This window comes from Salmo salar, chromosome ssa26, assembly GCF_905237065.1.
Source record: "Salmo salar chromosome ssa26, Ssal_v3.1, whole genome shotgun sequence".
In the NCBI taxonomy this organism is placed as follows: domain Eukaryota; kingdom Metazoa; phylum Chordata; class Actinopteri; order Salmoniformes; family Salmonidae; genus Salmo; species Salmo salar.
Genome location: NC_059467.1, coordinates 9,715,840 through 9,734,361, shown reverse-complemented (window position 1 = coordinate 9,734,361; position 18,522 = coordinate 9,715,840). Strand labels below are relative to the sequence as shown.

The window sequence follows — 18,522 nt, the reverse complement described above, 5'->3', positions numbered from 1 at the left end:
AGTTCAAATCTAATTGTATTTGTCACATGCCCCGAATACAACTGGTGTAGACCTTACAGTGAAATACTTACTTACAAGCCCTTAATAACCAACAATGCAGTTTTGCAAAAATACCTTTAAGTAAGATTAAAAAAATAAAATAATAATAATTAAGATGCATAGCTAGCTCTCGCAATTCCGTCGTTTGCTGAATGCAGTTTTGTGAAAAGTCCTTGCTGCTTTTGCAACTGAGAAAGCAACTCTTTCGATGCACTTGCCCTCTGCTCAGAAGACATATTCCTATATTTCTCTGCATGCTTCGTCTGGAAGTGTCGGGACAAGTTGTTGTCTTTCAAGACAACGATGCTCTCTTTGCACACAGCTTTCCATGATACCTCAATAAAGAAATATGTTTATGTCCACTCTCGCTGGAACACTCTACATTCCTTTTCTTTGAAATCTTTGAAAAACTCATTTTTGCGCAATTTCTAGCTAGCTACTATTTGTAACTAACTGTGTGTCAGCCTGTCAGTCACTGTCTGTCCTCGTGCAGTTATTTATACGTGCCTTCAAAATAAATGTCCCACAAGCAATGTGAGTTAAATCATTACAGAAAGGCGAGGTATTCATTGGGCTTTTAATTTGAATAACAAATACGTTTATGTGATCTGAGCATGATTCCACGGGCCATATTAAAACAGGTAGTGGGCCGCATACGACCCTCGGGCCGGCCTTTGCCCAGGCCTGGCCTAGCGTGTGCAAAGCTGTCATCAAGGCAAAGTGTGGCAAGTTTGAAGAACCTCGAATATAACATATTTTTAATTTGTTTAACACTTCTTTGGTTACTATGAGATTCCGTATGTGTCATTGCATAGTTTTGATGTTTTCACTATTATTCCACAATGTAGAAAATAGTCAAAATAAAGAAAAACCCTGGAATGAGTAGATGTCCAAACTTCTGACTGGTATTGCATATATATTTTGGGAATGTTTGTTAAAATCCCAGGTTTTTATATCAGCTGTTCAGAAATGACTCGGATGTTGGCTAGCCTACATCATGTCGATCAAATTGGTTGATAGGAAGGGGGAGAGAAACGTGAAGGGAGGGGGATGTGTGCGTGAAGTAGCGCATGTACAGAATATGTGAACTGTGGTGGTTACTTTCGGTCGCGCAGCCTTTTTAATAAAGGAGGCATAGATGGCCCACCAATACTCTATCAATGTCATTTTAAAATTGAGTAACATTTACTTTGTCTAACAACTGTCTATCCCCATTCCAAACAGGTTGTTGTTTCATAACATATTACGCTCGCAAATCGGCGTTGGAAGCACAAAATGCCCTTCACAACATGAAAATTCTCCCAGGGGTGAGTAGAATTGGTGTAAGTTTTAACTTCATCAGTAAATCGAATAGGCAAAGTATTGGGTAGCGTGCCAGGTTGTAGTACAACAGTCAGTGCTCCTGTTCAGCTTTTATCTCGATGTAGGGCTCTATAAAATCTGTCTCCCCCCCCCAACATTCCGTTTTCTCCATTTAGTTTTTCCAGGTTTCCATTTCCCCCTTTTTTCAGGTTTTCCCTCTCAAAAATCACACTTATTTAAATAGAGCATCCCATTTAGTTGTTTTCTAAGTCCACAACAATGGTTAAACCACATCAGGAGACTGCTTTTGAGGTCTAGATTTTCTACATTGTATTGCGATTTTGGTGTGCATTTACCCTTTCATTTCAATGGCACCTAGCAATAGGCTGTTTTTGTAGAGCAGATGTGATGATAGTTTGCAAAAGAAATACTGCATTGATGCAAATAATGATCTCATTCTGCCAGGTAAGCATAGGCTACTTTGTAGTTGACATTTAATTGAGAAGGTTTTTGGGAAAGCCTTTCCATCTACCAGAATACTTAGTAGCATCATTGTTAATGCCTACACAAAGTGGTAGATGCGCGCACCGCACATACAGTCGGGGAATTCTCGTTGCCTCTTCAGAAAGTTGCAGGAAATACCCATCACTGATGCATTCTGTTCATGTTTTATGATAAACTTGGGCAAATTTGAATAATTTTCAATACATTTATTTGATTCCCTACTAAGTTAAATATATTGTTGAATTCCGTTTTAATGTCTGGATTCTGCGATTCCGTCTGCGTTCTCCGCGTCGCAGATTTTATAGGGATGCCTACCACACATATCCATTCATACCCATCAAGGCAGTCTGTCAGCACTTCTTGCTTCCTTTAAATTCAATGTCTTACCCCAACAGATGCATCACCCCATTCAGATGAAGCCAGCTGACAGTGAGAAGAATAATGGTGAGTATAGCTACATCTCTGCAGGCAGTGGAGACTGTTGGATGGTGTGGTAATTTGTTTTTATGTTGAAGCCCTACCTCTTAGAAGCTGCCCTTTTTGTTGTATGTTGTCTCTAATGCAGTTAGTCGTTGTTTGATGAAACAACCTTTTCTTCCTCATTGTCTCTTTCAGCGGTGGAAGACAGGAAGTTGTTCATAGGGATGATATCGAAAAAGTGTAATGAGAATGACATCAGACTTATGTTCTCGCCGTACGGACAGATCGAGGAATGTAGAATACTACGTGGGCCGGATGGACTGAGCCGTGGTGAGGCAGATTCAGTTCACCTTTCATCCTCATTGTCATCCACACACACACACCTTCAACAAGACGTACACAAACACATTTACTCTATCAGTTATACTATAAGAACTGGTCGTTGTTTTAACATTAATCTCTCTACATACGGTACATACACACACTCTAAAGTAGTTGCAAACAGATGAGTGATAAGTCATTACTCTCATTTGTCCTCTCGTTGACAAATCCCACACATCTTCCATACATATCCTCTCACAGAAAATGTGCCAATCTTAGTCTCTATTGACTAAGTTCTAGTAATTGATGATCCAAATATCTGTTTGACACTGTTCCAAGTGTGTTTTTTTGGGGCTGTTTAACTAAATCAAACTTACCGGACTCCATATCATGCTGCAATCTGGGCTGTATGCTTTCTGTTATGTGTTTCTAAATGCTGTCAGGAGTCAGGACCGTGTATGTCAACCATTTACGAGTTGTCCCCCTTCTGCAGGTTGTGCGTTTATCACTTTTACAGCAAGACAGATGGCACAGTCAACAATCAAATCCATGCACCAATCACAAACTATGGAGGTAAGCATTGAACCTGCACACCTCCCATCCCTCAGAAACAGAGAATCTACACTGAACAAAAATATAAATGGAACAAGTAAAGTGTAGATCCCATGTTTCATGAGCTGAAATAAAAGATTCCAGAAATGTTCCATATGCACAAAGCTTATTTCTCAAAAAATGTGTGCACAAATTTGTTTACATCCCTGTTAGTTGGCGTTTCTCCTTTGCCAAGATAATCCATCTACTTGATAGTTGTGGCATATCAAGAAGCTGATTAAACAGCAAGATCGTTTCACAGATGTACCTTGGACTGGAGTTGGCATGGCATGCTGACTGCAGGAATGTCCACCAGACCTGTGGCCAGATAATTGAATGTTCATTTCTCTACCATAAGCCGCCTCCAACATTGTTTTAGAGAATCTGGCAGTAAGTCCAACCGGCCTCACAACCACAGACCACGTGTACGGCGTCAACGTTGTCAACAGCGTGCCCCGTGGTAGGGATATGGTATGGGCAGGCATTAGTTACGGACAATGAACAAAATGTCATTTTTATCAATGTCAGTTTCAATGCACAGAGATACCGTGATGAGATCCTGAGGCCCATTGTCGTGCCGTTCATCCGCTGCCATCACCTCATATTTCAGCATAATAATGCACGGCCCCATGTCACAAGGATCTGAACACAATTCCTGGAAGATGAAAATGGCCCAGTTATTCAATGGCTTGAATACTCACCAGAAGTAACCCATTAAGTATATTTGGGATGCTCTGGATCGACGTGTGCAACGGCGTCTTCCCGCCAATATCCAGCAACTTTGCACAGCCGTTGAAGAGGAGTGGGACAACATTCCACAGGCCACAATCAACAGCCTGATCAACTCCATACGAAGGAGATGTTGCGCTGCATGAGGCAAATGGTGGTCACACCAGATACTGACTTGTTTTCTGATCCAAGCCCCTACCTTTTTTTAAGGTATCTGTTACCAACAGATGCATGTCTGTATTCCCAGTCATTTGAAATCCATAGATTAGGGCCTAATGAATTTATTTCAATTGCTGATTTCCTTATATGAACTGTCACTCAGTAAAATCTTAGAAATTGTTGCATGTTGCGTTTTAATATTTTTGTTTAGTATAACATAATAACCTGCTGTTTTCCTCTTTACCTCACTTATATGATTGGGTTGCTAAAGGGCCCATTACTCAAGTAATGCCATTTTGAAATTGCTGTTATCGTGCTGGAGGAATATCGAAGATTGTTTTCAAATGACACCATTTGCTGTCTATACCGAATTTTTAGGGCTGTTCGTCTCCCATCGTAGTGAAGTTTGCCGACACGCAGAAGGACAAGGAGCAGAAGCGCATCGCCCAGCAGCTTCAGCAGCAGATGCAGCAGCTCAACGCTGCCTCAATGTGGGGGAATCTGACCGGGCTCAACTCTCTGGGCCCACAGTATCTGGCAGTAAGTGACCACCTCCTCCTGCACCATCCCCAGCAGAGCTTTGGAAAGACCCGTGGCTTGGCTTGAAGCCCTTGTTCATGTTCCAGTTTAGAAATTGACACATTTTTTGGTTCAAATTTCCCGAGGTACTTATTCAGGACAACGCTTAGCTTGTTGTTTGTGTTTGCAAGCAAATTAAGGTTTGGGCTACAATTGGCTACAATCTCAGGTTTGTCCTAGAAAGATGAGGGTTACAGCTGGGACACATTAAAATGCACTGCTGTTTGGCAGACTGGTTTAGACAGTCTCTAGATCAGGGGTGTCAAACAAATTTTGCCCAGGGGGCCGCATTCGGTCTACATAGAGGTCCGGAGGGACGCACTGAAAATGTGTTGTGCTTCATCGCCGTCAAAATTGAATGTAGATCCATTATCATTTCTACAGTTTTTATTTGGTTTTACTGATTTAAAAGTTTGAGTTCGCAGTGTGGTGCCAGGTATACAACCTCTCCCTCAATGTCGGCAAGACAAAGGAGCTGATTATGGACTACAGGAAACGGATGGCCGAACACGCCCCCATCCACATTGACAGGGCTGTAGTGGAGTGGCTCGAGAGCTTCAAGTTCCTTGGGTGTCCACATCACTAAGGAATTATCATGGTCCACACACACCAACACAGTCGTGAAGAAGTCACAACAACGCCTCTTCACCCTCAGGAGGCTGAAAAGATTCGGCATGGGCCCTCAGATCCTCAAAAAGTTCTGCACCATTGAGCATCTTGACTGCCAGCAGCACGACTTGGTATGGCAACTGCTTGGCATCCGACCGCAATGCTCTACAGGGATAGTGCGTATGGCCCAGTACATCACTGCGGCCGAGCTCCCTGCCATCCTGGACCTTGATACCAGGCGGTGTCAGAGGAAGGCCCTAGAAATAGTCAGACTCCAGCCACCCAAGTCAGAGACTGTTCTCTCTGCTACCGCATGGCAAGCGGTATCGATTAGGGTTGAATGGCAGAAACCCGCTTACTGAGATTTACTGCCCAAAACCACTCCTTTTTCCTGGGAAAAATAACTGCAAGAAACCGGTAAATTATAATACATGATTTATATCAACAGCATGATGTGAAATGGAACTGTTAAATTATATGCAATGTCTAAATCTTGCTTCTCTGCGGTCTTCTCTCTGCGTGATCATTCATCAATGCTTATGTTGGGAACATACAGCCCATCTCTGTATATACATATGAGAAAGCAGTATGTTAACATTATTAAAGTGACTAGTGTTCCATTATTGAAGTGGCCAGTGATTCCATGTCTATGTATATAGTGCTGCAGCCTCTATGGTGCAGGGTTGAGTAACCGGGTGGTAGCCGGCTAGTGATGACTATTTAACAATCTGATGGCCTTGAGATAGAAGCTGTTTTTTAGTCTCTCTGTCCCAGCTTTGATGCACCTGTACTGACCTCGCTTTTTGGATGATAGTGGGGTGAACAGGCCGTGGCTCGGGTGGTTGATGTCCTTGATGATAGTACCGATGCAAGTCTGGAACCAACAGGACCCTGAACAGCTTCTACCCCCAAGCCATAAGACTGCTAAGTAGTTTGTCCGGGTACGATATTTGGTTAAATATTTAACTATCTGCCATGGCCCTTCTTGCCTGAACTCTTTTGAATCACATGTGCTGCTGCTACTGTTTATTATATACCCTGTTACCTAGTCACTTTATCCTTACCTATATGTACATACAGTTGAAGTTGGAAATTGACATACACCTTAGCCAAATACATTTCAAATCAGTTTTTCACAATTCCTGACATTTAATCGTAGTAAAAATTCCCTGTCTTAGGTCAGTTAGGTTCACCACTTTATTTTAAGAATGTGAAATGTCAGAATAATAGAGTGATTTATTTCAGCTTTTATTTCTTTCATCACATTCCCAGTGGGTCAGAAGTTTACATACACTCAATTAGTATTTGGTAGCATTACCTTTAAATTGTTTAACTTGGGTCAAACATTTCGGGTAGCCTTCCACAAGCTTCCCACAATAAGTTGGGTGAATTTTGGCCCATAACTCCTGGCAGAGCTGGTGTGACTGAGTCAGGTTTGTAGGCCTCCTTGCTCGCACACGCTTTTCAGTTCTGCCCACAAATTCTCTATAGGATTGAGGTCAGGGCTTTGTGATGGCCACTCCAATACCTTGATTTTGTTGACTTAAGCAATTTTGCCACAACTTTGGAAGTATGCTTGGGGTCATTGTCCAATTGGAAGACCCATTTGCAACCAAGCTTTAACTTACTGACTGATGTCTTGAGATATTGCTTCAATATATCCACATAATTTTCCTCCCTCATGATGCCATCTATTTTGTGAAGTGCACCTGCAGCAAAGCACCCCCACAACATTATGCTGCCACCCCCGTGCTTCACGGTTGGAATGGTGTTCTTCAGCTTGCAAGCCTCCCCCTTTTTCCTCGAAACATAACGATGGTCATTATGGCCAAACAGTTCTATTTTTGTTTCATCAGACCAGAGGACATTTCTCCAAAAAGTACAATCTTTGTCCCCATGTGCTGTTGCAAACCGTAGTTTGGCTTTTTTATGGCGGTTTTGGAGCAGTGGCTTCTTCCTTTCTGAGCGGACTTTCAGGTTATGTCGATTATAGGACTCGTTTTACTGTGGATATAGATACTTTTGTACCTGTTTCCTCCAGCATCTTCACAAGGTCCTTTGCTGTTGTTCTGGGATTGATTTGCACATTTCGCACCAAAGTACGTTCATCTCTAGGACATAGAACACGTCTCCTTTCTGAGCGGTATGACGGCTGCGTGGTCCCATGGTGTTTATACTTGCATACTATTGTTTGTACAGATGAACGTGGTACCTTCAGGTGTTTGGAAATTGCTCCCAAGGATGAACCAGACTTGTGAAGGTCTAAAATTATTTTACTGAGGTCTTGGCTGATTTCTTTTGATTTTCCCATGATGTCAAGCAAAGAGGCACTGAGTTTGAAGGTAGGCCTTGAAATACATCCACAGGTACACCCCCAATTGACTCCAATGATGTCAATTAGCCTATCAGAAGCTTCTTAAGCCATGACATCATTTTCTGGAATGTTCCAAGCTGTTTAAAGGCACAGTCAACTTAGTGTATGTAAACTTCTGACCCACTGGAATTGTGATGCAGTGCATTATAAGTGAAATAATCTGTCTGTAAACAATTGTTGGAAAAAATACTTGTCATGCACAAAGTAGATGTTCTTACCGACTTGCCAAAACTGTAGTTTGTTAACAAGACATTTGTGGAGTGCTTGAAAAACGAGTTTTAATGACTCCAACCTAAGTGTACGTAAACTTCCGACTTCAACTGTATCTACCTCAATTACCTCGTACCCCTGCACATCGACTCTGTACTGGTGCACCGTGTATGTCGGCAAATTCTAGTTACTCAATTGTGTATTTATTCCTTGTGTTATTTGTCTATTATTTCTCTCTATTTTTATCCCTGCATTGTTGGGAAGGCCCCGTAAGTAAGCATTTCACTTTTAGTCTACACCTGTTGTGTATGAAGCATGTGGCAAATAACGTCAGTTGATACCTTTTTTTATTTTTTACAAACCACCTGCTGGCCGGATTGGACCACCTCGCAGGCCAGGCCATATGTGTTGACACCCCTGCTCTAGAGCATTGACTGTACAGTGCCAACTGGAGGTTGTCAATTTGTTAGACTTAATTTGACATATGATTTCCATTCATTGAACATTGTTAGTTTTGCCTCGTAAGTATTCTCCCTGACCTTACCGAGTAGACACATTATCTGATTTCTTTTGTGTAAGTCTTTGGGCCATTTACTTAATCTGACAGGTTAGACGAAGACCCATTTTTTGCATCCAGACTTCTCCCTCTCTCCCTCCCTCCTTGCTTGTATTTGGTTTGCTGTGTTTCTAGACAATGTTAGATTTATATTTGCATCGTTGCCAATTATCTATGTTGAATGGCCATCTAGTCTCAACTCATCTAAAGACCTGATATGTTTTCAATTGGCTTCTCTAATTCTGACCCTCCAATTATGTGGCCATTCCAATATAGAGGGCAGAGCTTTCTACAATGCTGTTAGTGCTGCTCCATGGGTGTGCTGTGAAAATCTTCCAACCTCTTCCTTTTCTTCACTGTCTTGCCTTCCATTTAAATCCTCTTAACTCCCATTTCATCCCACTGTGTTTCTCAGCATCATGTTTTTTTCAACTCTTTTCTCTGTGATTCTTTCCTTCTTCATCACCAACATTTACACCTCCACTCTTTCCTGTCCTTTTACGCTTCATCTGTCCTCCTGACCCACTTTACCTTTTTCTCTCTCTCTCTCTCTCTCTCTCTCTCTGCTATTTCTTTCCTGAAAGCACAGTCCTGGATGCAGTCCTGACCCTTTGTTCTCTGTTTTGGTGTAATGTCTAGCTTTATTTACAGCTCCTCCAGCAGTCTGCCACCTCTGGGAATACCCTCAACAACCTTCACCCCATGTCTGGTATGTCAGGTAAAAACAAAGACATTTCCTACCTCCTCCTCCCCCCCCCCCTTTCCATTCTTACACCTGCATGCTAAATGTATTTTCCTCCTCATCCAACTGCCATCTGTAATGTGCCTGGTGAAGATGTGCATTATTGATACTGCTGCATGCATCATTCCCTGCATGCCTGAACTCCGAAGTAATCTCTTCAGTGCGGTGTGTTTGTGTCAAGCAGTGGTGAGGGAACATGTTGATATCCTGCTCATATATTAATCACATTTTGAGCTGAAACGCGCTGCCACCAGGAAACTCCAGACGTAAACATTAACAAACAAATTGGTGTTTTTTTAATCTGGTTTCTAGCAGTGTCTGCTGATCGAATTCAAGGCAAAAACGGAACAATTTAATGTTTTTCATTCCAATATGATAACATTTACGTCATTTAGCAGACGCTCTTATCCAGAGCCACGGGGTATGTCATGGGGCAAGCTACAATTATTCAATATTTTACAAAGCCTGTTTTAACTTTTGTATTGAAACTTCATCCGAGTTGGTTCAAAATGTTTACCAAAGTTAGCTCATTATCCCTCTTCTCTGACTTACAACAATGCAGTGATCTATGGGGTATCTGCTTTCTGTGTGTTTTGGCCGGTGCTCTTGTTGTGTTGATTGAGTGGGCTGCTAAGTTTGTACTTTTGCCTCCCATCTCACCCATTTTCAGATTGTGTTGGAAAGGTACTTGCAACTCTCTGCTTTAAGCTTCACATGCTGTAAAACAAAAACAGTGATTGCATGATCCTAGTTTCGACTTGGTGTAGCCTATATATTGACCTAAGCGAGATCTAGGTTCCAGGGCCTTTTTAAGTGCCGATTATGCATGTGTCTCAGGGCTGAATGCCATGCAGAACCTGGCTGCTCTGGCAGCGGCGGCCAGCGCCACACAGGCCACGCCCACGGGCAGCAGCGCTCTCACCACCTCTAGCAGTCCCCTCAGCGTGCTCACCAGCTCAGGTACGAGTACTGGACAGCAGGCACACTCATCATGGGACACCTACAAGGGTTGGTCACACTTTTTATCTCTCACCCCCTCACCTGTATGCATCTTTAACCTCGTTCCACGGACTTACCTCTGTAAACACTGTTGATTGTTTCTCATGAACCTTTCCTCCTGTTGCCTTCCCCGTCCCTAGTCTCTGCATTCAGGCTGTTCCCTGGTCTGCGTATTAAGACTTTGAAGTCCTACTAGTGGAGTTTTCCTCTAGGTGATTAATTGTTTTGGGGTTGACTCATCTCCACAGCAGGATCGTCACCCACCTCCTGTAACAACAACTCAGTGAACCCCATGGCCTCCTTAGGGGCACTGCAGTCGTTGGCCGCAGGGGCTGGAGCCGGCCTCAACATGGGCTCACTTGCAGGTTAGCAGACTCAAACATATTTGTATTAATTAATTTACAACAAATATATTATCTCAAATGTGAAGAGTGCATGATACATATTCAAGGTATTCTAGCCCTAATCTTGTAACAGAGCTCCTGTGTCTAGGGATGGCAGCCCTGAACGGTGGTCTAGGCAGCGGGGGCATGTCGAACGGAACTGGTAGCACCATGGAAGCCCTTACCCAGGCCTACTCCGGGATCCAGCAGTACGCTGCTGCTGCCGCCCTCCCCAGCCTCTACAACCAGAGCCTGCTCTCCCAACAGAGTGTCAGTGCTGCAGGGAGCCAGAAGGAAGGCAAGTAAGGGGGATGGAGATGGGGCATAAAAGGGTTGGAGTGGGGATGGAGAGATTTGTGTTAACTCAAATGTCTGCTCTACAGGGATCACATGCTACGCTGTGATTCATGTTTGAATGTAGTACTAGTGCAAGGGAGATTAAGAGTTTAGGTTAAATCATTTGTGATGTGACCTTAGTGTGGCATATTGGTGAAAATATGTATTGTCACCTGAGGGTTCTGTCTTGTTTTAAATATGCTGCTACAGCAAGCGACAGTCGGAGCACGGGTAAGATTTAATTGCAACACTCTGAAATGTTTTCACAGTACTAGTTGTTGAAAATTTCATTTTAAAATGAGCAGAAATACGTATCAAAAGGCTCCTCAGATAACATTTTGAAATGCTATTAATCTGTCAAAAACAAAATGGTTGCCTCTGGCTTAGTTGTATCCATTGACATCTTGTTGTGTCAGACGTTTTAATAAATTATTTCCTGCTCTCTTAAGGCCCTGAGGGAGCCAACTTGTTCATATACCACCTCCCCCAGGAGTTTGGAGACCAGGACCTGCTCCAGATGTTCATGCCCTTTGGCAACGTTATTTCCGCTAAGGTGTTCATTGACAAGCAGACCAACCTCAGCAAGTGTTTTGGTAAGCTGGAGGATGGGGAAAACAGCACATCACTAGTAAGGCTGTGTATATAGTGTGTTCTTATTATGAAGGCAAGGATTGATTTATATCTTGCATATGACTTTTATCTGGATTCTCTTACAGGCTTTGTGAGTTACGACAATCCAGTCTCATCTCAGGCCGCCATTCAGTCGATGAACGGTTTCCAAATTGGTATGAAGCGACTAAAGGTGCAGCTGAAGCGATCCAAAAATGACAGCAAGCCATACTGAGCACTTTATCTCTCAATTGGACTTGGTTAGGAAATGTTTTTTTCTGGTAAGTGGAGTGTGTGAATAAGAAACTAAAACCCTGCTTCAACCCCCTACCCTCCTCATTCTTCCCTCTCCCTTTGCGCATGACAAGATGATCACTTTGCTGGGGTCACTCCTTTTTGTTCTCTGTATTAACAAACGCAAGCAGAAAACAAAAAGTATATGATTTTGCTCAACTGAAACTGGATACTTACATTCTGTTTTGGTTTTGAATTAGTTTGTTTTTAAGTTAAGGTGGTCATTAGTTTGCTGTGTAAAAGTTTTAAGTCATAATGATGTTGCACAATGACAGCCAGTTGCCAAAATATCCCCTTAATTTTTTACTCCTGCTCCCACCACCACCTAATCCTGCCCCATGCCCCCTGACCCCACTTCAAATGAATCCCATCATAACCAAACCATCCCCATGGTTGCATTCGTAAACTGATACAGTACATTAGGACACTGAGCGTCATGCGGAGCCTTCCAGAAAACTGCCTTTTTGAAATGAGGATGGACAGACCATGCACCGGATAATGGCAAGAAAACAATAGCTGTTTGCCAACTGAAATGATCAATTATCTACATGTACGCAAGATCTGACTTCACTCCAGCAGATGAGCCATTATCTTTTTATTTTTTATTTTGTATAAGTTGCCTGAAGTCTATTTGTGATGCTGTACCAGGAATACAATGCATACAGTAGGCTTTTACTTATTATTTATAATTTTGTTTGTTTATTTATTCAACAACCAACAAGAAGCTTGAATTTCTTTCCTCAACATTATATTTTGGCGCAAAATATACTTTTTTACAACTCTGAATCCATTGATTTGTAAGACGTCAGCAGTATTGCCTTGGATGGTTTTGTGAGATATTTAACTTGCAAACCTCTTGATTTGTCTCAAGACAATGTCAAAATGCCACACCCTTGCTTCAGGCATGTAGTGTAGTTTATCTGAAATACTTCCCCCTTTTTTCAATTGAATATCTGATAGAGAATATGGGGTCCTGCATCATTTAACAGATACTGTGCTGAAGGGAGGTATAATTGGGTCCTACTTTAAGTTTTAATGAACACAGCCACTATGGTGTCATCTGGCTTAAGTAATTTTATTCCCCACCTGTCAGATGTGTAAATTTGGCCTTCTGTCTCATGCTGCCCTTCACATATCTTTTAAGTGAGGAACAGTAACTTTAATAGTGGCAATAACTTATGCAGTCTCTATTCTGCCATGATCTTTAGCTTCAAACGAGCATTCCGCCCCATTTAGAATATTCACATTCAATCTATTTCCTTTCTGTTTTTAGCAGTCAGTTCAAGTAGATCATCAGTCCTATTGCTAACACTAAATGGAATATCACTTGGCATTTTAGGCTTGCAGGAATAGTGAGTGTTCTGGAAAAGTGCAACACTAAAAGTTAACATTTTGTCAGATTCATCCTAACTTATCCAATCGTCTCTACTAATTACTGATGCAAAAATAATGTTATAAGTAGATATTATTTATTTTATTATTATTTATCCTCTGTGTTAACCAAAATGTTTTGTAATTCTTCGTCATCCTCAGTTCAAGTAGTCTGCTAAACCTCTGAGCTGGTTAGATGAGACTACTCACTCAAAATACTGGCTTCCCTGCAGATTTTTATTCCAGTGTGTGTATTTATTATTGACTGAAAACGCTAGCGTTTCATGATTGGCGACGTTAAATAAATGTTTATCACTACAACACAGTAATCAGTTTCTTAGACCTCCATTAACTTATGAAGTGTTTTTATGGAAATGGTAAATAAACAATTGTCCAGATGTATATTACAAAACTATTATGCCTTTTCTATTTTTATAGGGGTTTTATACTTCTCCCGAGTGTCGGGAACTATTTATTGCCTATATTATTTATCTGAATTTAAATGATCCTTTTCAAGAATCTTCAACAGTATTTTGTAGAATCCTAATGTGACGTTGGTTACTACATTTAAATATGTGAGGGTTAAACTACTGACCTGTGTAGCCCTATTCAAGTATTTATTGTTCATGTGCAACAAGTGGAAATTTTGTATAGAACTGTCAATGAGTAGGATTTGCCAGTGCTGCTAAAGGTTTCGAAACAGTAGTCCCCTTACATTTTAAGAATAGATGTGCCTATTTAACTATTATTTCCATGTGCATAACAATACCAACTGAGAAAATAGGCTTAAGCAGGGTTAAGTCAAGGGTATTTGCTGCCATTAAAATAAGTCCAAAGACTGATTCTCAACTGATGGGGGCACATAGTTGTTCATAGTTGTTGTATATGAACTAAACCATCACTGTAAACTTTACTGTACATCTCATACATTTGTTTTGTATGAAAGGCATAATTTTGAGTAAGCGTACACAAGACAAATCCTTAAGAATAGCAGCAGATTATGGTAGAGAACATGAGAAGATGCCAAACACTCACAGAAAAGCTGTTTTGTTTACAAAGTGAAACAGACTAATGTAGTCTTAAAGTTTTATAGCTTAAACTTTTTTACTCATTTATGTAAAATGTCTGAAGTTTGTTTGCGCTTTCTTTACTTACCCTTTCTGTATTGTATTGACAAACTGCCTCTTATTTAAAAAGACGTTACCTCCTTGCCAGATACTGTACTTCACTGTTTTGCTGTGGATGTAAGTTAGCTGCATTGCATATGATGGAGTTATGAACAGATAAAGCACAAAACCAAAAGAGAAACGTCAATTGAGATTAGTTGACAATCAGCTCTCATAGATCATTCTGTCAAAGCACACTTCATCTAATATTGCTGGCTCATAACCCAGGTGACTCATTACAAGCAATGAATATCAAAAAAATTGCCATTTTTACAATCAGTAAGGAAATTATAAAAGCACATTGGGACAGACGGCACTAAACCCCTTGGGAGGAATATTTTCTGAAATTGGAATACTAATCATTTTTTTATTTTTGACTACTGTATTAAAAATCCTCAAACGTAATACTAAGTCACAAATGTTGACTGTACAGTAAGTAGTAGGCAGTCAGTGTGGTGTCTCGCTGTTGTGTCCTGTAAGTTCTCACCTCCATTCTCTGATCGCATGTTGCTTGTGTTCCCCCTCTGTCCTTTCACCTCTTCTGTCTCACATTAAATGTTCTGTGTTTAGATTGTGAATCTGGTAGTGACCCCCCCCCCCCTTCCCCATGCAAAGATAATCATTCATGATTTTCTTTTTTCTTCCCTCTCCTTTTTCCGTTGTTGCTTTAACCTAGGTTTGTCTCCCTGTTTTGTTTTATTCTAGATATCTTCGTGCCCGTTTGTTCATCGTTTGCCTAGCATGTTGATGTGACGTCAAAAGTTCATCGTCCAGTTCGTTGTCCTCTGCACTTCTCTGATGCTTGAAATGTTCACCTTTTTGACCTTTGTTAGCTTTTGGCATTTATTGGGGGGGGGGGGTGTTTCTCTCTTGTCCTTTGTGCTGCCAGTAGGGTGCGCTAGAAAGACTGCCAAGAAAATCTATGTATAAAGCTACATGAGTATTGTTACAAGCAAAAAAGAGAATCTATTTTTGTAGAACTTACTGACATAACCACTCAATTTTTCCAAATGTGTTTCATTTTGTTTTATTTAATTTTACCTTAATAGTAAAACTAATTTCTTTTTCCCATTATATTTTGAGCGGTCTTCCTAGCGCCCCCAACCTACGTTATTTTTGTTTTGTGTCTGAAAACAACCAATCAATTTATAGAAACGACTTCTGTGTTTGGGTGTTTTCTCTCTTGTAAGTTATACACTTTTTTTAGGATGTCTTTGGTCACATTTTGCTGAACTGGGGATGACTTTGTAATTTTGTGCTAGGCTAGTTGGCATGATGGTAATTTTTTGGGAGTTTCTTTTGAGTGACAATGATATACACTTGAATCACTGTTTTTGTCTTTCAGTGTGAAGTCATCACAGGCACATAATGTTTTAATTTCCTTTTGTGTGGAAATCATCCTTAGTCTGAATAATAAAATTAGCAGAATTGATTTTCTTTTCACAGTTAAATATATATTTAGCATGCATGTTTTTTGTAACTGCACTGAAATCCTCAGCAAAATGTGATTGCGTTTTGTTATAGAATAAATTAAAAAAAGATGAATAAACTAGTGCCAAACGATGCTGTTGGTCACATTTATCTCTTACACGTTACCCACTGAAGTTAAGATCTGGGCAACAAAAAGTAGGGGTTGGTTTCTTTTTCAACGTTAATGTGGTGGGTTGTACCTTGTAGGTTTTCATGTGTGTGTTTAGACTAATTTTAGAGACCCATATTTTATATTGGGATTTGAGGTGAAGTTAGGTGTTGGAATTATTTAGATTTTTCTGTAGTACAATAGTCCCCAAACTAGGTCAAACAACAAAATCAAAGATCTCATGCATTAAAACCAGGTTATAAAGCATGTGCCCTTAAAGGTTTATTTGTAGGCACTTTGGGATTAATTATGTTGGGTTGGGAGTGATTTTGTTTTTGTCTCATAATAAAGGCTAAACACTACCTTTTTCATGCAGGTCCTGATAAACTTTGTATTTTATTCCCAGAGAGCACAGGTTTTATTAGCATACCCTGTCTTTAATATAGTTGTATTGCATTGGCACTGTCTGTAGCGTGTGAAGTGATGCTTTATCTGACCTTATGATTTTGTCTGATAACTTTTGCCATGTTAAGTGTGTGTCGTTGTGCATTAACCTCGTCAATTTGCTTTACTTACGCAATATGAATCCCTTCTACTGTCATAATTTAAGTGGTCCACATCTATACAAACCATTTGTCTTTGCAGTAGTTAAAACATGGCTCCATCCCTGTTGGTTAACGTCAGGGCCCTCTTCTCAAACCAGGGTTGGGTTTTGGAAATGGAACCTCTTCCCACATCATAGAACTGTCACATGTTCTGTACTCAGAACTACCCTTTAATTATTTTCACTGTTAAAAAACACTTCTCTGGGTTATTGATCTCCCATTGTTCAACAAAAATGTGTTGGATGGAATCTCCTTAAATTAATTGGCCTACAGAAAAAATAGACAAATTGTAATTGGATTGACTGGGCTCATTTCATTTTAACATTATGTGACAGATTTGTATTTCCAGATTTGTCAGCTGCTAGGTCTGAGTTTAAATGTGATCCTAAAAAAGAAACCTGTTGGATATTTTTAGCATTATTATTGGTACAAAGTGACTGATTTTCTATTTAACATTTGGTTTGTACAGTTTTTGCCTTTTCTACTTGAACACAGTTATTATATTTCACAATGTGACATTGAAATTCAAGAAGTTCAACCATGTAGAGCTTAGTTGCCACATGACCAAACCTTAGTCTGTACAGCTGTAATATTAATTGATAAAATAATGCATTTCTGTGAAGTCGCCTTTAGTAGAATTCAATTAAAATCTTTTCTTTATATTTGTTTTGTTTTACAATGTTGTGATTTTGCTGTGAGACATTGCTGAGTTTATTACATGGCCAAAACAGTTGCTTTTTTAATAATTTCAGTTCGATATTGTCTTAAATGTTTTGGATTAAGGATAACACGGTCTCCACAGGCGTGAAGCTAAGTGCACACTCAATAAGCAGTCATTTTGTGAGCCAAAATTGTGATCCCTATTTGGTTGGTTTGTTTATGTACAATTAAACATTTTAAAAATTCATATTAAAATTGTCTCTATTTGCTCTTTTCTCTGAAGAAAATATGAAGGCATAATATGTTGAAATATCTGAGTCAACTAGAAAAGGTACATTTCCTGAACATATTTTTGCTTGCGTCAAAGTACATTTCATGGTAGGGGAACACCGCTGACAGATCCCTGTTGAGAGCCTGAATTGCAAGTTAAGCTAATTTCTTTACATGTGGACCCCTACTGGTATCTTGATTTACTGCAATTTGTAAAAGCAGGAAGCCTTTTCAATTTAGGCCTGGGATAGGCCCATTCTCCTGCTGGGAGTCTGATGACCCTATGTGTCATGAGTATGGCCACCATTATGATTACCATTGGACAACTTAGAGAGAGGCCTGACAAGACAATTTGGGAAGCATGGGCTCTGGTGCTGAAAATGACCAGATGTGTTTTGTCTTTCTCACCAACCCACAAAACGTTATGGGACAGGTTGGAGCAAGCAAAACAAAGACTAAGGACAGGTATTTCAAAGGTTGCAGCACTGGAGTCTGCTTCTGTTAGTTATACTTTTCTCTGCTAATGCCTATAAAAAGAATCCCACAATCTTGACAAGGAAATGGTCATTCAATACAGTAATATTAAACCCTAAATACACAATTCACAGCCAACTCTATTTTGGCACCCCACTGTGACTTTCATTATTTGACCTACAGTACTGGTATTCCCCCTAAAAAAATGGAGCTGTTGCTTTGCCACAGAGGTGTCTACAGACGCTGTTCTGTTTGCTTTTGCCAAAGTGTTGAGGCTTGGAAAAGTCCTCATGGGAACCTTCAAAAATATAGTTTTTTAAATGTATTTATTTTGGAATAAAGTCTTCATAAATCAAATATTTGTCACATGCTTTGGAAACAATAGGGGTAGACTAATAGTGAAATGCTTACTTACAGGACCTTCCCAACAATGAAAGAGAAATGGAAATTGTAAAACAATAAATGTTAACTTGGCTATATACACAGCGTACCAGTACAGAGTAGATGTGCAGGGGTACAAGTTAATTGAGGTAGATATGTACATATACAGTGAGGGGGAAAAGTATTTGATCCCCTGCTGATTTTGTACGTTTGCCCACTGACAAAGAAATGATCAGTCTATAATTTTAATGGTAGGTTTA

General features: G+C 40.3%; 1 protein-coding gene across 43 annotated transcripts in view; it reads left to right on the top strand.

The window, feature by feature from the left end:
- The window catches only part of LOC106587097 (CUGBP Elav-like family member 1), a 61,633-nt gene extending 44,241 nt beyond the window's left edge, over positions 1-17,392 (top strand). For 4 of the 43 annotated variants that reach the window (XM_014175060.2, XM_014175083.2, XM_014175064.2 and 1 more), the window contains 12 exons: positions 1,264-1,346; positions 2,241-2,289; positions 2,461-2,595; positions 3,080-3,159; positions 4,444-4,605; positions 9,033-9,111; positions 9,973-10,143; positions 10,383-10,499; positions 10,612-10,815; positions 11,064-11,084; positions 11,303-11,446; positions 11,570-17,392. In XM_014175060.2, coding sequence (XP_014030535.1) covers positions 1,264-1,346; positions 2,241-2,289; positions 2,461-2,595; positions 3,080-3,159; positions 4,444-4,605; positions 9,033-9,111; positions 9,973-10,143; positions 10,383-10,499; positions 10,612-10,815; positions 11,064-11,084; positions 11,303-11,446; positions 11,570-11,697 — 1,373 coding nt within the window. In that variant the 3' untranslated portion in view covers positions 11,698-17,392. The remainder of the gene's footprint in view (positions 1-1,263; positions 1,347-2,240; positions 2,290-2,460; positions 2,596-3,079; positions 3,160-4,443; positions 4,606-9,032; positions 9,112-9,972; positions 10,144-10,382; positions 10,500-10,611; positions 10,816-11,063; positions 11,085-11,302; positions 11,447-11,569) is intronic. The other 39 variants (XM_014175082.2, XM_045708087.1, XM_014175081.2 and 36 more) reach the window with 35 other exon arrangements.
- Positions 17,393-18,522: the final 1,130 nt, after the last annotated feature.